Source organism: Electrophorus electricus, chromosome 13, assembly GCF_041902795.1.
Source record: "Electrophorus electricus isolate QZ-2024a chromosome 13, ASM4190279v1, whole genome shotgun sequence".
NCBI lineage: Eukaryota > Metazoa > Chordata > Actinopteri > Gymnotiformes > Gymnotidae > Electrophorus > Electrophorus electricus.
The window spans coordinates 12112711-12135469 of NC_137509.1; the positions used below are offsets into that span (position 1 = coordinate 12112711).

A 22759-nucleotide genomic window follows, 5' to 3' on the forward strand; every position below is an offset into this window, starting at 1 on the left:
TTCCTCAAGAAGACAGCATGCTTCTCACAGATTTGCTATATATGTGTAATAGGTCTGCATCCAATTATATTCAACAATGTATGTGACAAACTTATGTAATTGCTTTAGGAGTCAATTCAACACTGGGTGTAGTTATGTTTAAGTAACCACATAGTAATAAAACAGATAATAGAGGATCTCTTCTCTTCAGCCTTGCAGTAAAATACTGCAGAACAACACTTAATAGTTCTGGTAATCCTTCAGTTCAGAATCAAGGAGATGATTCAGCAAAATGTAGGATGACATTTCTAACACTTAAAGTTGGGGAGAAAAACATTGCTATTTAGGACCTCTTAACATTGGTCATTAACATTGTCAATAACATTAGTGCTACTGCAGACAATTTTCAGAACAATGCGCCTAAATGCACTCTCTCAAGATACGCAATGTGAATATAAACCAAACACCCCAAAGTTTTGCCATTTTGCACTGTTAAAGAGTGTTTTGCTTTCAGCCTTGTCCAGCTTTCAACTCAGTGGAATGCAGATGTTTTTGAAAAGTGTTAGCATTCTCTGGTGTTGACGAGCTGATGACAGCTGTTCTAAACCAAGCACTTAAGGCATTAGGTCAGACTCATTAAGCAAGGTATCCCTCACACAGCAGCCTTGGCCATCTGGAACGACACGATTTTTAATAATATAAGATTCTGGAGGTTGAGATTAGAAGAAAAACCTAAATTCTGATACAGAACAAAACAAAATTACTACACAGAAGCCTTAACGAGTCATTGTAGGAATGCAATTGTGCACATTCAACCAGTTAAACATAGAAAGCCTTTTATCCATCGTGGGGTCCTCAGCCTGAAAGAACAATACCTAATACCAGTATTAGAATGATACTATTTAATGAAGCTTCAAATCTATAAACACAAGGCCACAATGAGATCATCACATTCAGTGATCACAGTTTATGGTTGGAGTGCTGCCTGATCAAACTATTGTTTGGTGGATGAATAAATTGTTGTGAAAGAGTTCCATGTAACACCAAATGGTGCTCCCTCTAAGGAACTGCACAATATCCTCCATAAGTTTAAGATATGTTTTAATAAAAGGTCTTTTAATGTATTGAACCTTTTTCAGGTTTTATTCAGGCAAATTCTGCTAGTTAGAATATGCCTTCCAAATTTATTTGAGCATTACTAAAGAAACGGAATGAAGGAAGAATCATGGCACCAAACTAAAGTGTGGAAACCATTACACTCAGAGTGGAGTACGCTGGGCAACTACTGCAGACATTTAAGATGTTGGGTTACAAAAAAAATGCAATATTTGGTGTAAACATTCTGGAGCAGCCCATAAAGCTATGTGAAAAGAGATTGTTCCTTGTTTTGTTTCAAACTGCTCAGCTGTAATCAGCTTTGGTCTCCCAAATGTGTATTTTCCTATGCACTACAGTTTGGGTTAATATCAGGATCTTTTGCCAACTCTCCCAAACTGCCTGAGCTGCTCTTTATAAAGTCTGAGTTTTGCACTCTCTGTCAGCTCTCTCTTTATTCAATTGTCATGCGTTAAATTTTGGCTAAAGACAATCCTGAAATCTAAACACCTTCATTGCTTGTAGCCTAGTACTTTGCCAAAGAATTGGGACAGTGAAGTCATATCCAAAGTAGACCCAAAATAAACAGTCATACTTTGAACATGTTTTTCATATTTCTCTTTTCAGGTCAAACCATATCTGCTTGGGTATACAACATATACAACAAAACTGACTTCATTGTCCAGATAAGTAACTATACAAGATGAGAATCGTGGAGAGAAAACAACAAAATCTGTCATATCTGTCATACCCTATCAGTCTGTAATTTATTAGGATATCTAGTGTGCATGTAAAATCTCTGGCATAACTGTTTTGCACTAAAGTAAATACTCCAGTACTAAGGCATATCTTTAACTCCTAAAGTCCATTAATAATTTCCCCCCCCCCCCCCCCCCCCCCCCACGAGTACTAACAGTTTTTACGTGTTTAGATTTTTTTTGATCATATCCTTGGGAGTGATAACAGACAGTCAGCACTGGACTGACGAACAGCTGTTCCATTACCATATAAGGAGCCCTGCTCAAGCCTGAAAAAGAGCGCTTATAACTGTACCGTTACTACTTCACTTTCCTACTAATACTAGAGTTGCATTATATTTTTAAAAGTAGCTGAAACTGCTGAAGGATACATACGCAAGATATACCAGCGCAGGCTCACATCTCAAGTTCATATTACCTAACATTTTGTTAAAGTATTATACCTTGTAGTGCATTTTGCGTAGTATCCATAACTACGCAGTCATTTAGGTAGGCTTAGTTTTCCTGTAAGCAATACTGACTTTGTCATAGTTGCCTCAACTCCAATTTAGCGGGTACGAATTGTTTTGCACCGTGTAACAAAAAGGTATCATTTGAATAAACCAAGAGTTCATCCGCTGTACTTTTAAAACTCCAAGAAGCAATACAGCAATGTCAGTCATAATTATCTCGCTCTGAAATTGTAAATTTTTGAACCTGTGTTGCTCATCGCTAAGCAAATGCCAGATGTTCTACGTTATTATTACCATTAACTTCATCTCACCTGATACACCTGGAGAGGATGGTGAGGTTCTGCGTCGCTTTGACGCAGAAGAAACCCCCAGGGCGCTCGGCCGCGCACCGTTATACAGACGTAGTCCCCTGTTCCCATTCCTTAAGACGCACCCCCGGCTTCCACCTTTGCGCTGTTCACAAGCCTAGGAAGAATGAAGTTTGTTCGGAAGAATCTCTCAAGTGGTTTAGGTAAGTATACAGCCACAACACATCATGTCCAGCCCACTTTTAGCGTCATTACTCTGAGGCCTGCCCATATAGAAGTCTATCGGCCAAGCTTGAACTTGAGAGCCTGGAAAATCTAAGGGAATTTCGGAATCACATTAAATCAAATCAGATAAACGTTTGGTTATGAAGGCATACTCTGTGTGGTAAACAAAAACTTAATCAGCAGGGAATGTTTTGATGATACCCATGGGAAAAAATACAGCTTTCACCTGAAAGAGTAACTGAACTTCAGAATATAGCTTTGGTTACGGTAAGGTTAGCGTTGTTATTAAACTGTTGGCAGACCAGTATTTATAGAAATACATAGCCTACATTTAGGCTACGGCTCGTTACTTCCTACATCAGGTCTTTACGTTTGCAAAGCTACATCTGCTAGTGAAATGTGAATAGTAAGACGACTACACTGAAATGTTTTTATTTTCATGCATTGCATTGCATTGCTTTATATGTCATTAGACTAAACTTAGTACATTCGTTTTAGTTTTTAACGTAAGCGTAACATCTCGAAATTCTTACACATTTTCCCTAAGAGTTTGTGTTAGGCGTAATTAAAACGACTCGTAAGACGAGTAATTATGTTTTATATTTGTTGTCCAGGATTTTATCTTCCGCTCCGTTTTGTCGATGGTTTTACTACGTACTTCTGCATCTTTGCTGACGTGTAGCGGGTCTCATCACTGTGCGCGTGCGCAGTAGCAGCAGCAGACTAACGCTGGCTCGTACGCAGAGACCGGTGCCGTGGGCTTGACGTGGCATTCCCGTTACGCTGTTCGAGCCTGCCACCAGAAAGGCCGTTCGACATTGTTTTACCTTTCAGGTAAGTTTTCTTTTCTTTTCTTTTTTTGTAATATTAGACACACGGTTCATTCATTTTAGGCAGTATAAGATCGTTCGTCTTCCAGCAGTAAATTATTAGGAAAGTTTAAGGCTTTTGTTCATTTCCGTCTGTGGTAGATAGGTTATGTTAGCTAACTTCAACTTTCTGCAATCCAATTTTATCCGTATAGCAGTGTTTGAACGGATGCAAAACGCTTTTAATGACAACCATATACATATGTGGCAGTGTTATTGTTGTTTAAACCCGCAATTGGGCTTAAAGTCTTCTTTGACGTGGCAGTCCTGGCAAAACGATGCTCTTATTTTGTTGTTGAAGTATACCGAAAGCGTGATTCAATCTACTGTTACCTCCCAGGAAACAATTTTTTATATGGTTTTCTTGGATAAACTTTACCTAGCTATGTGTTTGGACCTTCACTCAGCTGATGGCAGCTTGATGTGTGAAACATCTGCACAGGCCACTATTCTAGAGGACTCGATTCATACGTGACAAGGCGAATTAACTGATTAATTATTTTATTTATTAATGTAAATGTTTTGGCATATGTTTATGTTTGTGGAAAGGTGTTATTTGGTTTGTGAGTTATGACAGTTGTTGACTAAATTTGTAGCCACACTGGAGGACTTGAATTTAAAAACCAATTTGCAGGCCTGTGGTTTAGATGACATATTAAATCTGCACAGAGGACGACAGAGAAGATGAACCATAATCATTCCCTCACCCCCCCCTTAAAGAAAAAAAATTGAACGTTGTCAAACAGATTGACAGGCAATGTTTTCACTTCCATTATCTCTGAATAGTCCATTGGTAAAAGTCCCTCTTGCATATCACCAAGACCTGGTATAAAATATGGTATGAGCGGAACTAGAGCAATTCGGAAGGTTGTAATTTCAGAGTACAGATGGAATAACCTGATATTTACTCAAGTTGTAGAAACTTCAGCATTGCAACACAAAGAGAGCATCACCACTAAAGGTAGAGTGGATGTCTAGATATTAATGTAATTAATGTAAATGTAAAAGCCATAAACAGTGTACCGTGCCATTGGTACTGACAATATCATACAGCTCTCCTTAACACAAAACAGTATGTGTATTATTGCAAGTTTAAAAGTGTTCAAAACTAAACATGTATTCAAAACCTCACTACAGGTTGCTGTTTTTCTCGGAGTCTGGAATGAGCGAACTCTAACAGGAGATGAGCCAGCAGGGTTATGTTGCTACACCGCCTTATTCCCAGGCCCAGCCGGGAATGGGAGGATACCCCACTGGATTTGGGGCTCCCCCTCCGCAGTCTCACTATGGCCACTACGGAGCCCCAGCACAGCCCTTTGCTCCCCAGGCAGCAGGTATGAAGTTCCCCAAATCTCGTACTTACTTCAGACAGGTCTCGTCTTGTCCTTACACGTTTGAAATGTGACTGTGCAGACTAACCTGATACAAGCTGGCTGTGCTTTCATATTTATGTATTTATACACACATTACATATGTATTATAGTTATATTATAATAAATATACATATTTTACATATTAATATATTTCAATTTCAGATATGCTAACTATATACTTAAAAAGCCCTCCTCCCATGATGTATAAAAGTCTTCTCTCATTTCCCCATGCTACACTACTCAGACTGAACACAGATTACGAGAATCATTTTAAAACATAAAACACTAATCTTTAAACTTGTAATCTGTTAAATTTTCACTTTCTCACCATAGCCTAATTGCTTGCTGCTGGAAAAGTTTTCAAGTTGAATTTTAGTAGGCAGTAATCCCTTGGTGATGTGGTTATCTTATGGCCCTTTCCATAAATGTGTTCTAGGTATGCTCAAGACTGCAGCATCCGGTCCATCTGGGATGCCTCCATCTCTCGTGTCTGTCCAACATGGGTCTTCCATTCAGCAGAATGGCGCACACCCTCAGAAGTAACTTAACTCTGCCCTCAGTTTGAACAGTTTCATCCATGGTTTTTTCCTCTTGTGTTAAGGTGACCGCTTTGGAGATTTGATTAAAATCTCAAATAAGCTTTTCCTACCTTTAGGTATCCACCTCTTCCTGCAGACTCTGCCCCTGCCATGTCTCCCTATGGACAGCCCCCTCAACGACCGTACCACAGCATGCCACAGGCCACACCTCCAACACAGCAGATCACCAATCAGATGAGTGCAATGAACATTGGTGGATATGGTAGGTTTAGTGACACTCTTTTTCCTTGCACTTTTTTCCTTTCTGATGAAATGTACAGTTTTTGCACACGTGATTTCTGAACATGTATCTGTTTTCTTTATCTAGCCCCAAACCCCATTCAGTCTCCTCAGTCACCCACCAGTTCAGCAGCACCGCAGCCTTTCCAAATGTCTCCACCAACACCAATGGGACATGCACCCTTGTCTCCACAAGGCCCTCAGCTTCCTCCATTAAGTGCATGTCCACCAATGGCTGCTAGCCCACCTGTGGGTGTTCCACCAATGGTAATGCCTAACTGTCAGCCAGGCTCTCCCCTCATGGGTGGAGGCGGATTCCAGCCACAAGCAGGACCTCAGGGATTTCCTCAGCAGCCAGGTAACAGGGGCTTGATAGTTTTACAAAACTTTAAGTGTCATTGCAAATGCAGCATACTCTATTGGGATCATGTATGTGAACAAATGTAATACTAAATGTAAAAACATGATTGATTTGAATACCTTAAATTTTTAAAAGTGCATGTTGGCAACTACGTGTTCTACCTTGGAAAATGCAATCAATGTGTCATCAACATTCATTCACCGTCATAACCACTGTTATATACCCAGATGTTGCGTAATCATTATCGGATAACAGCGAAGCCTGATAATACACTCATGAGGTGCGGCAGATTCTCTGTCATCCAGCCTAAGTGTTGCTCTGGCTGTAGGGTCGTATGGCGGCCAGGTCCCAGGGTCTCAGATGGCAGGGCCACCGGCAGGCGCTTTCCCAGGAGCATTTCCTGGAGGTGCTGCTCAGATGGCTGGACCTCCTCAAAAGAAACTGGATCCCGACTCCATACCTAGCACAGTAAGAACATTTGTCAAAAATATATAATGATCAGTAAAGTGTGGTTTTATGGTGGTAGTATCATGATTGGAGTTGAAAATGTTGAATTAATTTGTGATGAGCCGGGTAGATTGTGTAAAATATCATTTTGATTGGTAAGAAGTCCAGTATTTACAATGGCCCTTTAAAATGATGTTACTCTCTGCTAAACAGACTCAAGTGATTGAAGATGACCAGGTTAAGAGAGGCGGTCAGCTCTACACCACAAACCTCAGGGGTCAGGTGCCACCCTTTGTCACGACCAGTTTCTCAGTCCAGGATCAAGGTGAGTGCTGTGGCAAAGTGCCTGACTCTCAGATCCAGCTATAACCATGAAACATTTGAAGACCTAGATTAATTATAATAATGTAAAAAGGTTATATGATTCAAATTTTATATGATTTAAACAGTTGCAGGACATCTTATAAAAAGTTAAAATAACCTATTTTTGGGTAAAATGTTTTACTGTTGTTACAGGAAATGCTAGCCCCAGGTTTATGCGGTGCACCACCTATTCGTTCCCCTGTACCTCAGACCTTGCCAAGCAGTGCCAGGTGCCTCTGGCAACCATCATCAAACCTTTAGCCAGTGTCCCCAAGAATGAAGTACGTAGTTGCTTTTCAGTGGTTCTTATGTTTTACCTTAAACTGGTTTGTTTCTCTGAAGTTCGTCAAAAAGAATGTGTCGTCATTACTACTACTACCATTAATACTACTACCATTAATACTACTCTTACTATTATTAATATTACCACCATTAATAATACTATTACTATTATTAATACTACTACTACTATTAATACTACTACCATTAATAATACTACTACTATTATTAAAACTACTACCACCACTTCTACATCTACTACTACTGCTATCATTTCTCCTACCACCACTGCTACTACCATTTCTGCTAACGGGCTTGTGACTTGTATGTGACAGTATGATGGTTTTGTTCCATCATCCATGTATTGTTGAGGTTTGCAGGTGTTGTGTGGTCCAGGAGTCTTTTCTCAGTCAGTCTCACCATTCTGGATGTGACAGCTCCGTGCCACACAGCCTTTTTAGGAAATGTTATTGTGTTCGGACTGAAGAGCCTTAATTAGTCTAATCTTCAGTGTCTGGAGAACACGTCAGATGAAAGTTTTCCAGCTCTGTCAATAAAAACAGAGCTAAATCAGGCTTGCATCCCACTCTTTCAGCACCAGCCACCGGCCAGAAGAAGACAGTGCAAGCATGGTTAATACACAGGGATTATGATGTTAGACTGTGGCTATATTACATTACTTCTTACTTATGCTACAGTTACAACAACATTACAGCCACACGGTATATTATGCATGCATAGACATTGGGGGGGCAGGGGGGGGCTTTTGTCTTGCCTATTGTAAACACTGATTTCTGTTCATTTTCCCTTTGACTTTGCCTCACCCATCTCTGTTTCATCTCAGAAATGTGCACTGCATGACGATACTTTAAAACAAGTGATGTTAATCAGCTGCATGTCTTCCAGAATCAACTGAAAGATGTCCTCTCCTCTTTTTTTATGCAGGAAACAGCCTATACCAATTAGTTTTGCATCTGCTTCTTAAACTTATGATTGCATTTTAGTTACCAGATATAAGAACCATATGAGTGTGGATAAATGCCTCATAGACTGCATTACAGGCAGTGGTACCTCATATGCGACATTATATATAGTAATAATAAGCACTGAGAGAATGTGCATTGCAGTTCAAAGCAATAAACGTATGTCTGTGTCTTCTCTCGGTTCTGTTTTTCTGTTCCAGACTCCCCTGTACATTGTAAATCATGGAGAGGCAGGGCCCATACGCTGTAACCGCTGTAAGGCCTACATGTGTCCCTTCATGCTGTTCATCGACGGTGGGCGACGCTACCAGTGTGGTTTCTGTAACTGTGTTAATGAAGGTGGGTACTGCTCAGTATTTCAGCTTTAACAATTTAAAGACTGTAGAGCAAAAACCTGTATTCCCCCCCCCCAGTTCCTGTCCAGTACTTCCAGCACCTGGACCACATGGGCCGCAGACTGGACATGTATGAAAGGCCCGAGCTATCCCTGGGCTCTTATGAGTTTACCGCTACTCTGGATTACTGCAAGGTAACACTCTGTTTTCAGCCCCCTCTAAACAATACCTTACACATGAGCATGGACACTGAGGCTCTGGATAAACCTAATACTAAATAACGTTTATGGCATCACCCATGTTTCACATACTATTATAATGTTAAAGCTTTGTACAGATAAAATATGGCTAATACAGGTATATTTTAGGATAGATAATGAATACTGTTTGTGAGTGTAGAATGTGACATATACGCTGGACATCGAAAATGTTTCCGTGAATTACATCTGATATTAATCAGCAAATATCAACAAAAGGGATTCAGACAAGAAAACATTTGAGAAAACAGTTGGATTCTTTGATTCTCCTGCACACAGTCGGTATGCCCTGGGAGGTAACTGAAGGAACTTAATTTCTTGGCTGTCAGTCATTTTTTACTCAAGGATGGGTGATTAAATCCAAGGCCCAGCACTGTAGCAGTTTACAGCCTACAAAGGATTATTTTCATAAAGAATGCCCTAGGTATCTTATTACAAGCTTTCACACAGTGGCCATGCACAAAATTACACATTTGACAACATTTGTTAGTAAATTTTGGCAGTTTAAGTATCAATAAACTGATTTAAATGTCTTGTTAGTGAGTTTGAAGCTCCATGAAGCATATTTGCTGAAGCATTGTCTTCTTTTAAACTACTGTCAGCAACTGCAAATTGATTCCATTGGCAATTGTACAATTAAAATGTACTTGCAACAAATCTAAAAGCTGACTAGTCAAGGTTTTGGGTTTGCTCCTTCTCTTAAGAGTCTTAAATGACCCCACTCCTCCTGCCTGATCCTAGCTGCCTGTCTCTCTCCCTCTCTGCTGTTTATTAATGTTTAGAATTCTGCTTGAGTCCTGTATTAAACAAAAACCTTGGAGGTGGTCCCTGCTGCACACCGTTACCCAGGAAACAAAACAGTGTGCAGTTAGGCCTCCTCCCACTGTTCTCCTTTTGATAAGAATGTCGAGGTTGGAATGTGTATGGTCAGATGGCTTCATCCGTGTCCATGCTTGCTTATGTTTTGGCCTAATAGGAACTTTTAATATCTCTTTAATGTTTCAGGTAGATTGCAGATTTCAGGGCCAAAAATATTTGTAAGCCGTTGCAGTTCACTGAATATGGCTTAGAAGGTCCTGTGTTCTTTGTCTGTATCAGCAGCAGGTCTGTAAATATGGTCTCAAAAAGTGGTATGGCCCATTGGCCTTTGCAGGTCTGATGGTGTGTCAAAGCCAGTTAGAATTTATTATAATGAATGTGCATTTCCGGTTTTTGTCAGGATTGTAATTAGGTCTTTTGGAAGGTTCAGCTTCTGTGTATGTATGTGGTGATTTTTATGTCTTCGTCTTCCCTTTCTCAGAACAATAAGCCTCCCAATCCTCCGGCTTACATCTTCGTGATTGACGTCTCCTACAACAACATAAAGAGTGGCCTTGTCAAACTGATATGCGATGAACTGAAGACACTTTTGGATCAACTTCCAAAGTGAGTGAGGGGGCTCTTTTTACTGTTGTTTGTTACAGTTACTTTGAGTTGATCCGTTCAGACAGGCTGGAGTAGGTGTTTCACTACGAAGCAAAACTGTATGTGAAGCATATCCATTGCCATAGGTAACAGAAGTGGAACTTGTTGTTTAAGTGTGGTTTCAGCATGTAATCTGAAGAAACACTTCACTGACCAATAGCTCGCATTGAGCTGCTATTCACAATGGGTCTGCTCGTGCCCTCATCATCCTCAACTTAAGCACTTCATCAAAAGTCCTGGTCATCTCTCAACCTTAACTGTCCAGGGTCTGCTTTCTTAACACCAGTCCAGCATTGCTCATGCAGCGATGCCTATCAGCATAACATTAGCCTTATCAAGCGTTGCTGTCATCGTTGCACTCCCCACTCACAAAGCCAGCGTGCGGGCTGTTGAGCACACTTCTGCTGCGTTGCCCAGAGAAAGCCCTCACTGTCATGCCAACATTTTCTCAGGTGGAACGGGGCTGCGTCTCGGTTGTTGTCCGCTTGGAACGCAACCAAGTCCACCAGGAAAAGGCAGCCGGTTCCATGCCAAATATGGTCACAAGAGCATACATAAAAAAAAAAAAAAAAAAAAAAAGACAGAGAGCAATAAGACACAACAAATACCAAATCCATGCAGCTGAGTGTTCCAGTATCTCATCGTTCGACAATTCCTGCCTGCAAGGTTATTGTTTGTTTGTTTGTTTGTTTGTTTTGCGGGGGATGACAAAGGAAGGTAGGGGTGTGTAAATGGTGTGGGTGGAGGTTCTGCAGCTAGCTCAAAGCATTGAATGGTCCGTGCCGCTTCCTCCGGCCTGCGGGAAAGTGGCCTTTTGATCCAGGAGTGTGTATTTCTCTCCTGTGAAACCCCCTTTTCGTCCTCCGCCAGCTCCTGCGGGTACGTCCATATTTGTTTGGAAAACTGACCTCACCCCAAAAGCACTCCGGTAGTGCACTCCAAATAAGCCTGCGGTATTAAATCTGATTTCTCCCCTCTGTTTCTGGCTTTGCTCACTAGAGCGCTTGCATTTAATGAAAACCACATTGAACACCAAATGTCTTTCTGTGACTCGGGGTTTGCCCCAAGAATCAACAGTAAGGAATAGAGTACATTAGAAAGGGCAGGCAGCTGGGAGCTGAACTCGGTAGTACAACTTATGTCGGCAATTTCATTTCTCATCTGGACTTGAGCCTGAAAATGTGCTGAGCTGATAGGGGCTGATATTCCCAGTTTTGGAGTTGCATTGGTTTTGAATCTGTTCTTTGTATGGATAATGGCAGGATTGGCCTGTGGACATGTGTGACTCCAGTCAGTTGCATTTTACAATCTTACAAATTTAAGCCAGAGAAAAATGCAAATCTCAGACACAGATGTCATTTGTATTTGGAAATCTTTTATGTTCTTACTTGAAGAGGTCAAATGCAGTCTCTGCTCTCTGGATATTAGCTACATGATAACAGGGCATAAGTCAGTCACTTTTGCATAGTTTTCTTAAAAGAAACAGAATTCTTGGATGACTACTATATCATGCACAGGGTGTAAGCTCAAATAATTGCAGCCTTGTTCTGCTCACATGAGACTTGTTAACTCTACCAGTTAATACAGTGTATACATCCTGAACATCAGGTAGCCTAATAAATCAAATTTATACTGCAAAACATTTTGACCATTTGCAGAACCATTTTGAAGCAGTTATGCAGTTGTTAACACTATATTATTTGACATTTTCTTACTTTCTACATGGTGTGTGTGCGTGTACTTTTGACTTTTGCTCTCTGTTTCAGTGATAAGGCAGAAGAGATAAGAGTGATTTGTAATTGAAAGCATACAAGTGATCACGTTCTTCACGTAATTATTTTTCCTTCGTAAAAGGTTTGTTCTCATTTTTGCCATATCGTGTAACAGCATAAACCAGCTCGTATGTGCTCTGGCTTTCTGTTGCTGTGGGCATGTTGTCCTAGTGGCTTGTCTAATTGGGAGTCAAATCTAAGAGCTGCTTATCCAAAATGACCTCATTCTTTTTTCCTTTTTTTTTTTTTTTTTTTTGCTGTTCTTGGAATGTGTTCTTGGGCACGTTGTCTTAAGTTAGCGTTCAAGCAATGATTTATGTTAAGGAAGTGGCTTTCAACACTACACATACACAAGCCTCTCTGAACTGGCCTTAGTATGAAAGAAAACATTTCTCTTTGACCCTGACTTCAAATCTGACATCATTCTGACAAATAGATCATATTGACAAATATTTCCCAGTCTACCTTGCTCTGTCCACTAATGTTTTCTCCATGAAATTGTTTGGCGCTGCCTGTTTCTTAGGTTTTATGGAACTCAAGACCACGATGATAACCACCATAATCAATCCCAGAAACCTAGCTTCCTTGCAGGACATGATTTGAAACAAGCTTTGATATTCTGGTTAGATGTGATCAAAGCGCTGGTACATTTGTTTAATTGAGTTCACTGAATTCATTTATTGGCTCATTTTGTGCTATTAGCACAAGATGTTGACATTTTATGGAATGGATTAGAGATGGCACCGATCTGATACCACGTATGGGAATTGGATCTATAACAGCAAAAAATGCTGAAATGTATATCAGTAAAGACATTTTTTAAGGAAACTGCTATCCGAAATCCAGCATGAAAATAGGACATCAGTGCTTTGTAGCAGCGCACCGTATGTGATAGCAGTCAGGTTAGAGCAGGTCACACATCAGCAGGCTAGTTTGAGCACAGTTTATACACTGTTGTAATGGTAGTTTTCTTCACATGTGACGATCAGAAACAATTATTACAAATTACAAATATCCATGCATTCGCACGTGTGTCCTGCTTTCCATTGCTAATCCTTTTGACAATCAAGTTTGGAGAACACGTTATCTGCCTTCTAGTGAGCGCATTTCAACGAGACAAAATTGGGTTTTAACACCGTTCACTGCCATGGATCCGCGACCAGCAGTGATTTAGGTATTAATCTGTTCTTTAAAAGGACAAACGAATATGTTTCCAGTTTGACCGTGATGTAAAGGAAGTTCAGAGTCTGGAAAAGGAGAAAGAGAAAACAAACCTGCCAGAAACTGATTCGGTTTATAAACGAACATATAAAGCACTCCCTTTCTTAAATTCATAAAGTCAGTTACTGTATGGCTTTAGTGTATTCAAACCACATGAAAAAAACATTAAAACTGCTGTTTGTCGTTAGCCTAGTTAGTTTTAAGGTGAACTGGAAATTTTGAATAAGAAGCTAGAGAATAAGCTAACTATCCATAGCTTTGTATTTTTTTGACTAAAAAGAATAGCCATCTTGTAATCGTTATCAGAATTAAATTTCTATTGGTTTTAAGCAGAGGTCAAGTGAAGAGACACTCAGAGTACAGGTAGGCAGCTGTATTGAGCAGTGCAGGTGAGAGTGAAATGAGTGTGTGTGTGTATGTGTGTATATGTGTGTGTGTGTGTGTGTGTGTGTGTGTGTGTGTGTGTGTGTGTGTTGGGGGGGTATGTACAGTGCAACTGTGAACCAAAGTGATGAATAAGGCAATAATATCTCACTGACAGACACTGACTGTAAGGCAGTGGAAAAAACTCAATTTCACGAGTGAGTGAGGCAGCCGTATTGAGCAGTGAGGGTGAGAGTGAGTGAGTGCGTGTGTTCGTGTGTGTTAGGGGTGAGTACAGTACAGCTGTGAACCAAGGTGATGAATAAGGCAGTCTCACTAAGAGAGACACTAACTGTAAGGCAATAAAAAAAAAAAACATGCCTTTCCCCCAAACAACTGAACAAACAGCTTGATATCATATCAGTATCTATATCTGCGGATGTTTAACTGTATGATGTCGGATCGGATGGAATTACATGGATTTAAATGGAATCGGTTCAAACCAATGGAATTAAATGCAGGACAAGTCACCAAAGGACCTCTAAGACCCACAGTGATCTCTAAGATCTTTTTAATGACAGACATCATCGTTTGTTCTAATAAAAATGTATATGGCATATATACAATTACACAATCTGGCGTTTTCCCGTCCTGACCTTGGTAGTAACACTGCCCTGCACGTTTTCCCCCCCATTCTTCTAACACACCTTGAACTCTAGGATGAGGACTGGAGAATCCATGAAAATATATTGTTTGTGCACGCGCACACTTATGACAGACGGTTCTTTGGGACATTTGGTTTTTAGAGAGGAGGGGGCTGAGGGTTCAGCCATCAAGGTGGGCTTCGTCACCTACAACAAGATCCTGCACTTCTACAATGTGAAGAGTGCCCTGGCTCAACCCCAGATGATGGTGGTCTCGGACGTGGCTGAGATGTTTGTGCCACTGCTCGACGGGTTCCTTGTCAACTTTCAGGAGTCACGAGCTGTCATCAACAAGTAGGGTCTTAAAACTATTCTTCTTAACTTTAAGGTGCTGGATACATTAGGTAGACATGACAAGTGTTGTGAGGCTTGCAAAAACAGCCACTGTAGCGTCTTAAATGTTTCTGGGCAGTGGTAGAAGCATTATACTGTTGTAGGGTACTAAAACATAACTTTCTTGTTAAAAGCAAGCCTTACTTTTTGCATACCTTTGTAGATATGAAGCAAGAATGTGATTTCACTCCAAGCCAATACCAAATTGGTCAATTCTAAATATAAAATACAAGATCTTCTTGCTGTGTCAAAGCTGTTAGAATAGAAGCAATAAATATCACTTGGAATAGAATTATCATACTAATTGTTGAGAATCTTATATTTTTTGTGTTTGTTTTTTTATAGCTTGTTGGAGCAGATCCCAGACATGTTTTCTGACACCAACGAGAGTGAGACTGTTTTTGCCCCAGTCATCCAGGCCGGAGTGGAGGCACTAAAGGTAGAACCAAACATCCATGCAATTTGATATTCCAACTTCAAAATGATTTGGGATGCTTCATTTATATAGCAGATTCTTTGTTTTAGCTAACCAAAATGCTTATTTGGTTCCTTTATGAAATAAACTTTTACTCAGCCCTCCCCCAGCTCTGTGGATTTGGAGAGTGTTCTGCTGTTGTGTGACAGATTTTTATAATATGCAATGTCCCACTAACCTCCCACAGCCTTGAAGCTAATGTAAAGCACAATTACCATTGATGGCAGCTGAACCCACTCTCTGTCCTCAGGCAGCTGAGTGCAGCGGTAAGCTCTTTATCTTCCACTCCTCGCTCCCCATGGCGGAAGCTCCGGGCAAACTGAAGAACAGGGATGACAGAAAGCTGGTGAACACAGAGAAGGAAAAGGTGGCCCATTAATTAATTCCATCGAAATTACATTTTGAACACAGCACAGCAGGAAAAATGGTCTTACAAAAGGAAGCACATTTGTTAAAGTACTTTTGGAACGCAAGGCTAACGTATGTGCGTGTGTGTTTGCAGACCCTGTTCCAGGCACAGCGTGGCATCTATGAGCAGCTGACTAAAGAGTGTGTGAACCAGGGTTGTTGTGTGGATCTTTTCCTGTTCCCAAACCAGTATGTGGACTTGGCCACAATGGCCGACGTTCCTGCGCACACTGGCGGCTCAGTGTATAAGTACAGCAACTTCCAGGTTTGTGTCTTCACAACCACACAAGTGTCATCGACACACGCCATTCAAATAGGCTAGTTAAACATTCACCCTGACTCAGTTATCATAGGTTAAAGCCACGCTTGGGTTAGTCCACAGTGAAGCTTTGAATAAGTTGTTTCCCCATTGTAATTGTAGTGTTGTGAAACACTGCCCCCTTGTGATCTAGTGTCCAACATCACTCCTTTCAGGTCCAGGTAGATGGTCAACATTTCCTCAGTGATCTGAGGCAAGATGTGAAGAAGTCTATAGGATTCGATGCCATGATGCGTGTACGAACCAGCACAGGTACGACAGCCACTGCCAAGCAGTAAACAAGTCAGCAATTAAGCATTGGCTTGTTAAAGGCAGAGTCAGAGATTTGAAGAAACTGTATGTGATCGTGAGTTGCATTCTTAAGGTTTCAGGGCCACAGACTTCTATGGTGCCATCTATATGAACAACACCACAGATGTGGAGATGGCCGCAGTGGACTGTGAAAAGGCTGTTACGGTGGAATTCAAACATGACGACACACTCAGCGAGGACGTTGGGGCACTTATACAGGTCGGTGAGCTTATGCTACAAATCAGTGGCCCCTGTGTACCAACTCCACATGATGCAGATTAGCTTGCAGTGTTTGTGACAATTAAGAATCAAGAACCCCCCCCCAAAAAAACCTGAACCAAACCCAGAAGATCCTTTACTGAGCTGTGACACGTTCCTGTGCCGTTCTCCCAGTGTGCTCTACTGTACACCTCCATCAGTGGGCAGAGACGTCTGCGTGTCCACAACCTCAGCCTGGCCTGCAGTTCTCAGCTGTCTGACCTCTACAAGAGCTGTGAGACAGATGCCCTCATCAACTTCTTCGCCAAGTCAGGTGACCCCACTGTCCCACGTGCCCCTTTCCCTACAACAACAACAACAACAACAACAACAGCTTTCCAGCATTACAGTGGAGCAGAAACACCACTCTTGTGTGCGTGTTCTCACATAACTCTGTCTGTCTCTGCTTGTGCCCCAGCGTACCACGCCATGCTGGCCCAGCCTGTGAAGGTGGTCAGGGAGATCCTGGTGAAGCAGACGGCCCATATGCTGGCCTGCTACAGGAAGAACTGCGCCAGCCCCTCCGCCGCGAGTCAGGTATAAGCGAGAGGGCGCAGGCACGCAGAGCCACGCTTATGTTATGGGACCAGCAATTAGGGGAGAAACGTTGCGTTCTGTCGTCAAGTGAACTCCCAGCTTTGCTACATAATTCTAATGTTAATAAACATTTAGCATAATTGGAGCAATGACATGATGAGATTCCTGCCACCTGCCGCTGTCATCACACACAGCTGATCCTGCCCGATGCCATGAAGGTATTCCCCGTGTACATGAACAGCCTGCTGAAGACCCCAGCGCTGGTGGGCAGTGCCGAGCTCTCGACCGACGACAGGGCCTTTCATCGCCTCAGCGTCATGGCCATGGGGGTGGAGGAGAGCCAGGTCCTGTTCTACCCTCGACTCATTCCTGTGGTGAGGGCACGTTCACACAAGCACACACAGGGCAAAGGGGCAGGGAAGAGTTTGCGCTGCTTCGGAATAACATAACGATGCGCGCACGCACACACACACACACACGCACCACGCACACACGTGCGCACACGCACACAAACACACACAGCCTGACATAGACTGCATTTTTGTTCAGCTGAACATTTCTTATATAGACCTCATATGTATCCACTTTTACCTATGTTAGTATTTCCCCGAAAGACTGAAACTACTGTTAAACCAGTGTGAATCGCTTGGCTTCGGTCCACCCCTCAGCACTCCATGGATGTAGCGAGCGAGGCGGTGCCCAGTGCGGTGCGCTGCTCCGAGGAGCGCCTGAGTGACACCGGGGCCTTCCTGCTGGAGAACGGCCAGTGCATATTCCTGTGGCTGGGTCAGGCCTGCCCTCCAGACATCATCCAGAACTTCTTCAACGTACCCTCCCTGGCCCACCTCGGCACCGACATGGTCAGTGACGGCACTGTCGCGCACACTCACGCAACAAATGTTCATCACGCACAGTGCGATTTCCCTCGATGTTGCTGAATCATGTTGCCACTCGCTAAACTGATCCCAGCTATTTTTCTTTATTGGAATCACATTTGGGCGTTCCGAATTGGACCGAGTCATTCCAAACCACACAAAATTGCCTTTGTTTGAACTGGCAACCACTGAATTGTAGTTGGAATGAAATTCAAGACAAGAATTCATACCCTTATCACCCCTAGCTATAGATAACAAACATGTAAGAATCCACGTCTGTGTCATGTTCCAGTTGATCACTGATGAGTTGTAATGTTATTGCAGAGTTCATTACCAGAGTTGGACAACGGCCACTCCAAGAAGCTTCACTCCATCATCTGTGCCATCTCCCAGCAGCGTTCCAGCTCCACAAAGGTACACACCTTCTTCCCTTACATTCATATGTTTGTTACTGCCATGGGGTCACAAGACCAAAGAGAAAAATGTTCCTTTAGAAAATGTTTGTCTCAAATGCATACAGTTAAAAGGCTTGACGGGCAAAGCTAAAAAGATTTTTTTTAAATGCGATTTGCTGAAATATGAAAATCTCTATGTATTGTAAAGGACTAGTGGGAGTGCTTCCAGTTATGTGCACTGGGCTTGTTTGCAGATGGTGATTGTGAAGCAGAAGGACAGATCAGAAATGCTGTTCCGTCAGCATCTAGTGGAGGATAAGGGTCTGTATGGAGGAGCATCCTACATGGACTTCTTGTGTTATGTCCACCGGGAGATCAGACAGCTTCTCACTTAATATGTGTGCACGCGCACATACACACTTATATACAAAGAGAATGTGTCTTAACACAACGCACATCTTGAACTTGCTTCTCTCTGGTCCCTTCAAATGACTGTACTCCCCTCCTGGGTGCACGCGTGCTTATTTTCTCCATTTCAATCAGAATTCAAGTTTGGAAATAAGTGGTTCCATTCTTGGCATTCTTGTGTGTACTGTTATATATTATGGTCTTCTGATGTGTAACATAGGATACAGAAAAAATGGTAAGGAAAAAAAGAAGGGAAAAATATCCTGTTTTTTTTTAATGAAGGTGATAATTAAAATGAACATTATATTTTAATATCATGACTATATAAAGAAAACCTCCTCATGAAAGCAAGAAAAAAAGTTTTTTTCTTTAACTTACCATGAAAGATAATGCTATGTCTATTAAATTAATAGATGACACCACTGGATAGTTACCCAATCTGAAAAAGACATAATGCAAAAGTGATATTTATTCACTACAAAGAGGGAACCCATTTGCATGCCTAACTCCTCACACTCTATTCTGGAACTGTCTTCATCTTTTTACAGCTAATTATACAGTAACTTTGTAAACCATGAATATTTATTTTCTGTGTTTAGCATCATGACAAAAACCCTACAATCTTAAGAACTAAGAACCAAAAGCAAGACAGCCATAAGCAAAACTCATGGAGTTTGTGCTTGTAGTGCTGCTCTAGCAGTCTGGCAATGAAGCTGGCGACAGCTGTTTATCATATTAAATCTGCCTTAATGCTTTTTTAAGAATGGTACTTCTCTTTCTCAATATTTTATTACGACTTGGGATATATTTGAAACAGTCTGATTTGTTTGCAGACATACCTCAGGTAATCCATGTACTACCATGGTGGAGCCTAGGCAGAGCCATTCATGTGCCATGTACCTGATTCTAAGAACTGATGCTGGGTGGTTGTATAGGTTGTTCTTTTTCTTTGCTTTTTATTTTATGAAAGGTGGATACATTTGTGGAGAGCATAATGTTCCATTTACATTTCTGCTTAAAGCCTTTATAAAACATTTTGATTAAAAGTGTACTCTTAATTAGATGTGAAACTTCTTTCTTGCGGGCACATGCTTACCTTTGCACATGCTTAAGAGTAAGTTTCACTGATTTATAAAACAGATGCAAATTAATGTGCAAACAAAACACATTCACATACATTCGGAGCCGTTTATTGAATCTATGTCACAGAATGACTCTATGTACTCTAGTATCATAGAGACAGGCAATGCAGAGAGCACTAGATCTGCTTTATTCAGTACTGCCCCTCACCGGTGGCCAGTCTTTAGCGTGGTGGAGTGTTCAGCCTCAGTCACAAAACATGCAGCGGCCAGGGCTTCACAAAGTGTGTGTTGTGTATCTTCCATCTACACTATCGCAGTATCTCTAACAGCATATATGCTATATTAGGTTTCCAAAGGCTGTTGGAAGATTTATACAAGAAAGGATGTAATGTACACCAAAATAATGTAAACAAACTCCAAGCCCAAATACGTGTCATATATGCTTCATATACGTTTTCCATTTGGTTCTTTTATTTTAATTAAATATGATAAGCTTTAAATTTGGTGGGACACAAATCCCATGCAAGATTACGCTGAACAGGATGAACCTGCGTATATGTGCGGCCACTAGATGGCACCACGTTCATATAATACTACGTCAGTCACATACTGTGGACCTTTCAACATACAATTATGTCATTAATGGGGGTTTTAGGTAATTGCATGGCCCTTTTAGTTAAAGAAAACAATTTAACTATAACTGATCTGATATAACTAACTACTAATCAAGTGATTTATTATCTAAAAGTAAATCATTAAAAGATGTATTTTTGAATGTAAATAAAAAAGGACAGTTGATTTTTCTACATTTAAAATTACAAATAGGATCATTCTATATAGACTGTACTGGCAAAAGAACCATAAGTGATTTTGACACATATACTAACATCCAAGTTATTTGCTCAAGAGAGCCCAGTGCACACAATGTTGCTGGTGGTAATTGAAGTAGTGGGGAATGACGCCTTTGGACTTGCCAGGTGGATTGTGGATACAACTGGGCGATGCAGCGCTTACACCTGCTACCCAGCATGCTTGCTGCTCTCTCTGTGCTGTAGACTATCACAGCCCTGCATCTATGATTTAGACAGTGCAAGCTAATCAGTGCTAATGCTGGAAAACAGGAGGAATGAAAAAGAGAAATAAGAAGGCAGAGGGTGGAAAAGGCATATGAATCTGCCTTGGTTAGATGTAAAAGGGTAGACGTGAAAGCGCAGTCCTACTACAGAACATCATGAAAGAGCAGTGTTCATTGTTCATTGTTTTCAAAGCCACACCTGGTTGGAAACATGTCTAAACCGTAGTAATGTGCGGGAATACACGCTAGAGATAGCAGACACACCAGCACTAATGGAATCTTTATCACAAGACATATGAAAGAACTGGAAAAGTATTGTATAGCAAATACCAAATAATGCTCTATTCTTGGTATGATGTTAAAATCCTAGTAAATAAAGCCAAACTGCCATACTGTTACTTTGGGAACAGCAATACAATGCTTCAAAACATACATACATACATACATCTAAACATAATGGCATAATGACCTTTTATCGAAATGTACATGCAAACACATATGAGCAGCATTATTTTGTGTCTACAATATAACAACCCGTGTGCTTCTAGCGCCTAGTTTTCAAATTCAACTTGATATTGAAAATGATTTCATATATATATATATATATATATATATATATATATATATATATATATATATAAATTATTATTATCTAATTGTGAATAAATTGGGAAAACTAAATATGCATATAACATACATCTGAACATTTATGGGGTTTTTTTAAACATCCTTTTAATACACTGGGTCCATTGTTTTGTATTTTTTGTAACTGGAAAATCTTGTGTGTAGAACATTATGGAATGGTTCTTTAATAACGTCAAAGCATACCATCATGGACTATACTGGACTAACATGGAAAAATTAACAAACCGTACAAACAAATATTAACTGAAATGAATACTAATTCTAGTAAATACTTATAGAGCTTTGAAATGGCTACCATTTATAGTTAAAGGATGGATAGGTCCATAACCATATCGCAAAACTTCATCCCACATGCACTGTGCGTATAAAATCATGCTATCCACAATAAATGGCTAATGTATCTGAGAGTAATGGACCTGTTATGGTCTTAACACTGACACCTCTTTCTCCATTACTGCAGCTCATGATCGTTACGCAGAACTTAAGCAAACTAATGTAAGAGAGAGGCAAGTACCTCGATCCCGGCCAGCGAAGAGTGAACATGCCACACACTGCCATTGTCAGAGGAACATGGCTGGAAGATTAAAAGCACTACTTTCTACTCCTGCCCTATGGAGCAAGGAGTGCTCAGGTGATGTTCAAGTGATGTGCAGTATATCACATGCACATAATTCTTTAAAATAAACATTCTTGGACACCTTCATTCTTAATGTAAAAATTCATCCTAAACTGGAGTTGAAATAAGAGGAAGTACAATGAAAGAGGTTTGAGTCCTAGAGAAAGGGTCAATGGATCGACTGGTTGGTTGATTTCCATTCAAATGCATTTGTCTTAATGAGCACATCAGAGCACATGAAGGAGAAAGGTCCTTGTGAGAGACTTTTTTGTCCATTCAGGTATTAAATGACATTTTCAAAAAGCTGCATCGATCTCATGATGTTCTCATCCTGCAAAGGACAGACAGGCACAGGTGAGAAACCTCATTTTCCCACTTGATGAGACAAAAGAAAATGTGCTTGTGAAAACATTACGACATTTTAAAAGAGCTACCTATAGGTCATTTTTATCTCTAATAGGGTCTACGTAGTTATGATAAAACCATGCTGGATCTTATAACAAACAAATCATCCTATAAATCTTCTAGTTCAAGTAAGAGTGGAAAAATGACAGCTGAATTTTATTCATAGAACATTACTTCTTTTTCTACAGAAAAGTGGCTAGACAGAATAACC

The 22759-nt window shown here is 40.8% G+C and overlaps 3 protein-coding genes across 15 annotated transcripts in view; 1 reads left to right on the forward strand and 2 right to left on the reverse strand.

Annotated features, from left to right (window-relative positions):
* The window catches only part of synpo2a (synaptopodin 2a), a 15557-nt gene extending 12802 nt beyond the window's left edge, over positions 1-2755 (reverse strand). The window contains exon 1 of the mRNA XM_027015030.3: positions 2596-2755. Coding sequence (XP_026870831.2) covers positions 2596-2703 — 108 coding nt within the window. The 5' untranslated portion in view covers positions 2704-2755. The remainder of the gene's footprint in view (positions 1-2595) is intronic.
* On the forward strand, positions 2677-19783 carry sec24d (SEC24 homolog D, COPII coat complex component). Of its 3 annotated transcripts, none has more exons than XM_027015033.3 (24): positions 2677-2795; positions 3432-3651; positions 4824-5020; positions 5496-5598; positions 5715-5860; positions 5966-6235; positions 6567-6706; positions 6899-7010; positions 7202-7329; positions 8511-8649; positions 8724-8839; positions 10203-10327; positions 14529-14720; positions 15105-15198; positions 15485-15601; positions 15737-15907; positions 16117-16213; positions 16326-16471; positions 16646-16784; positions 16929-17047; positions 17242-17421; positions 17716-17907; positions 18247-18336; positions 18572-19783. In XM_027015033.3, the coding sequence occupies exons 3-24, from the start codon at positions 4870-4872 to the stop codon at positions 18710-18712; spliced, it is 3108 nt and encodes a 1035-aa protein (XP_026870834.2). In that variant the 5' UTR covers positions 2677-2795; positions 3432-3651; positions 4824-4869; the 3' UTR covers positions 18713-19783. The 3 variants fall into 3 exon arrangements, with proteins under 3 accessions (XP_026870834.2, XP_026870833.2, XP_081550710.1); XM_027015032.3 differs by lacking the exon at positions 2677-2795 and adding an exon at positions 2870-3084; XM_081694584.1 differs by lacking the exon at positions 2677-2795 and adding an exon at positions 2870-3084 and having other exon boundaries at positions 3500-3651.
* Positions 19784-21147: 1364 nt separating this feature from the next.
* kcnip4a (potassium voltage-gated channel interacting protein 4a) overlaps positions 21148-22759 on the reverse strand; it is a 126964-nt gene continuing 125352 nt past the window's right edge. For all 11 annotated transcript variants that reach the window (XM_027015036.3, XM_027015035.3, XM_081694587.1 and 8 more), the window contains one exon: positions 21148-22474. In XM_027015036.3, the coding sequence (XP_026870837.1) occupies positions 22427-22474 (48 nt within the window). In that variant the 3' untranslated portion in view covers positions 21148-22426. The remainder of the gene's footprint in view (positions 22475-22759) is intronic.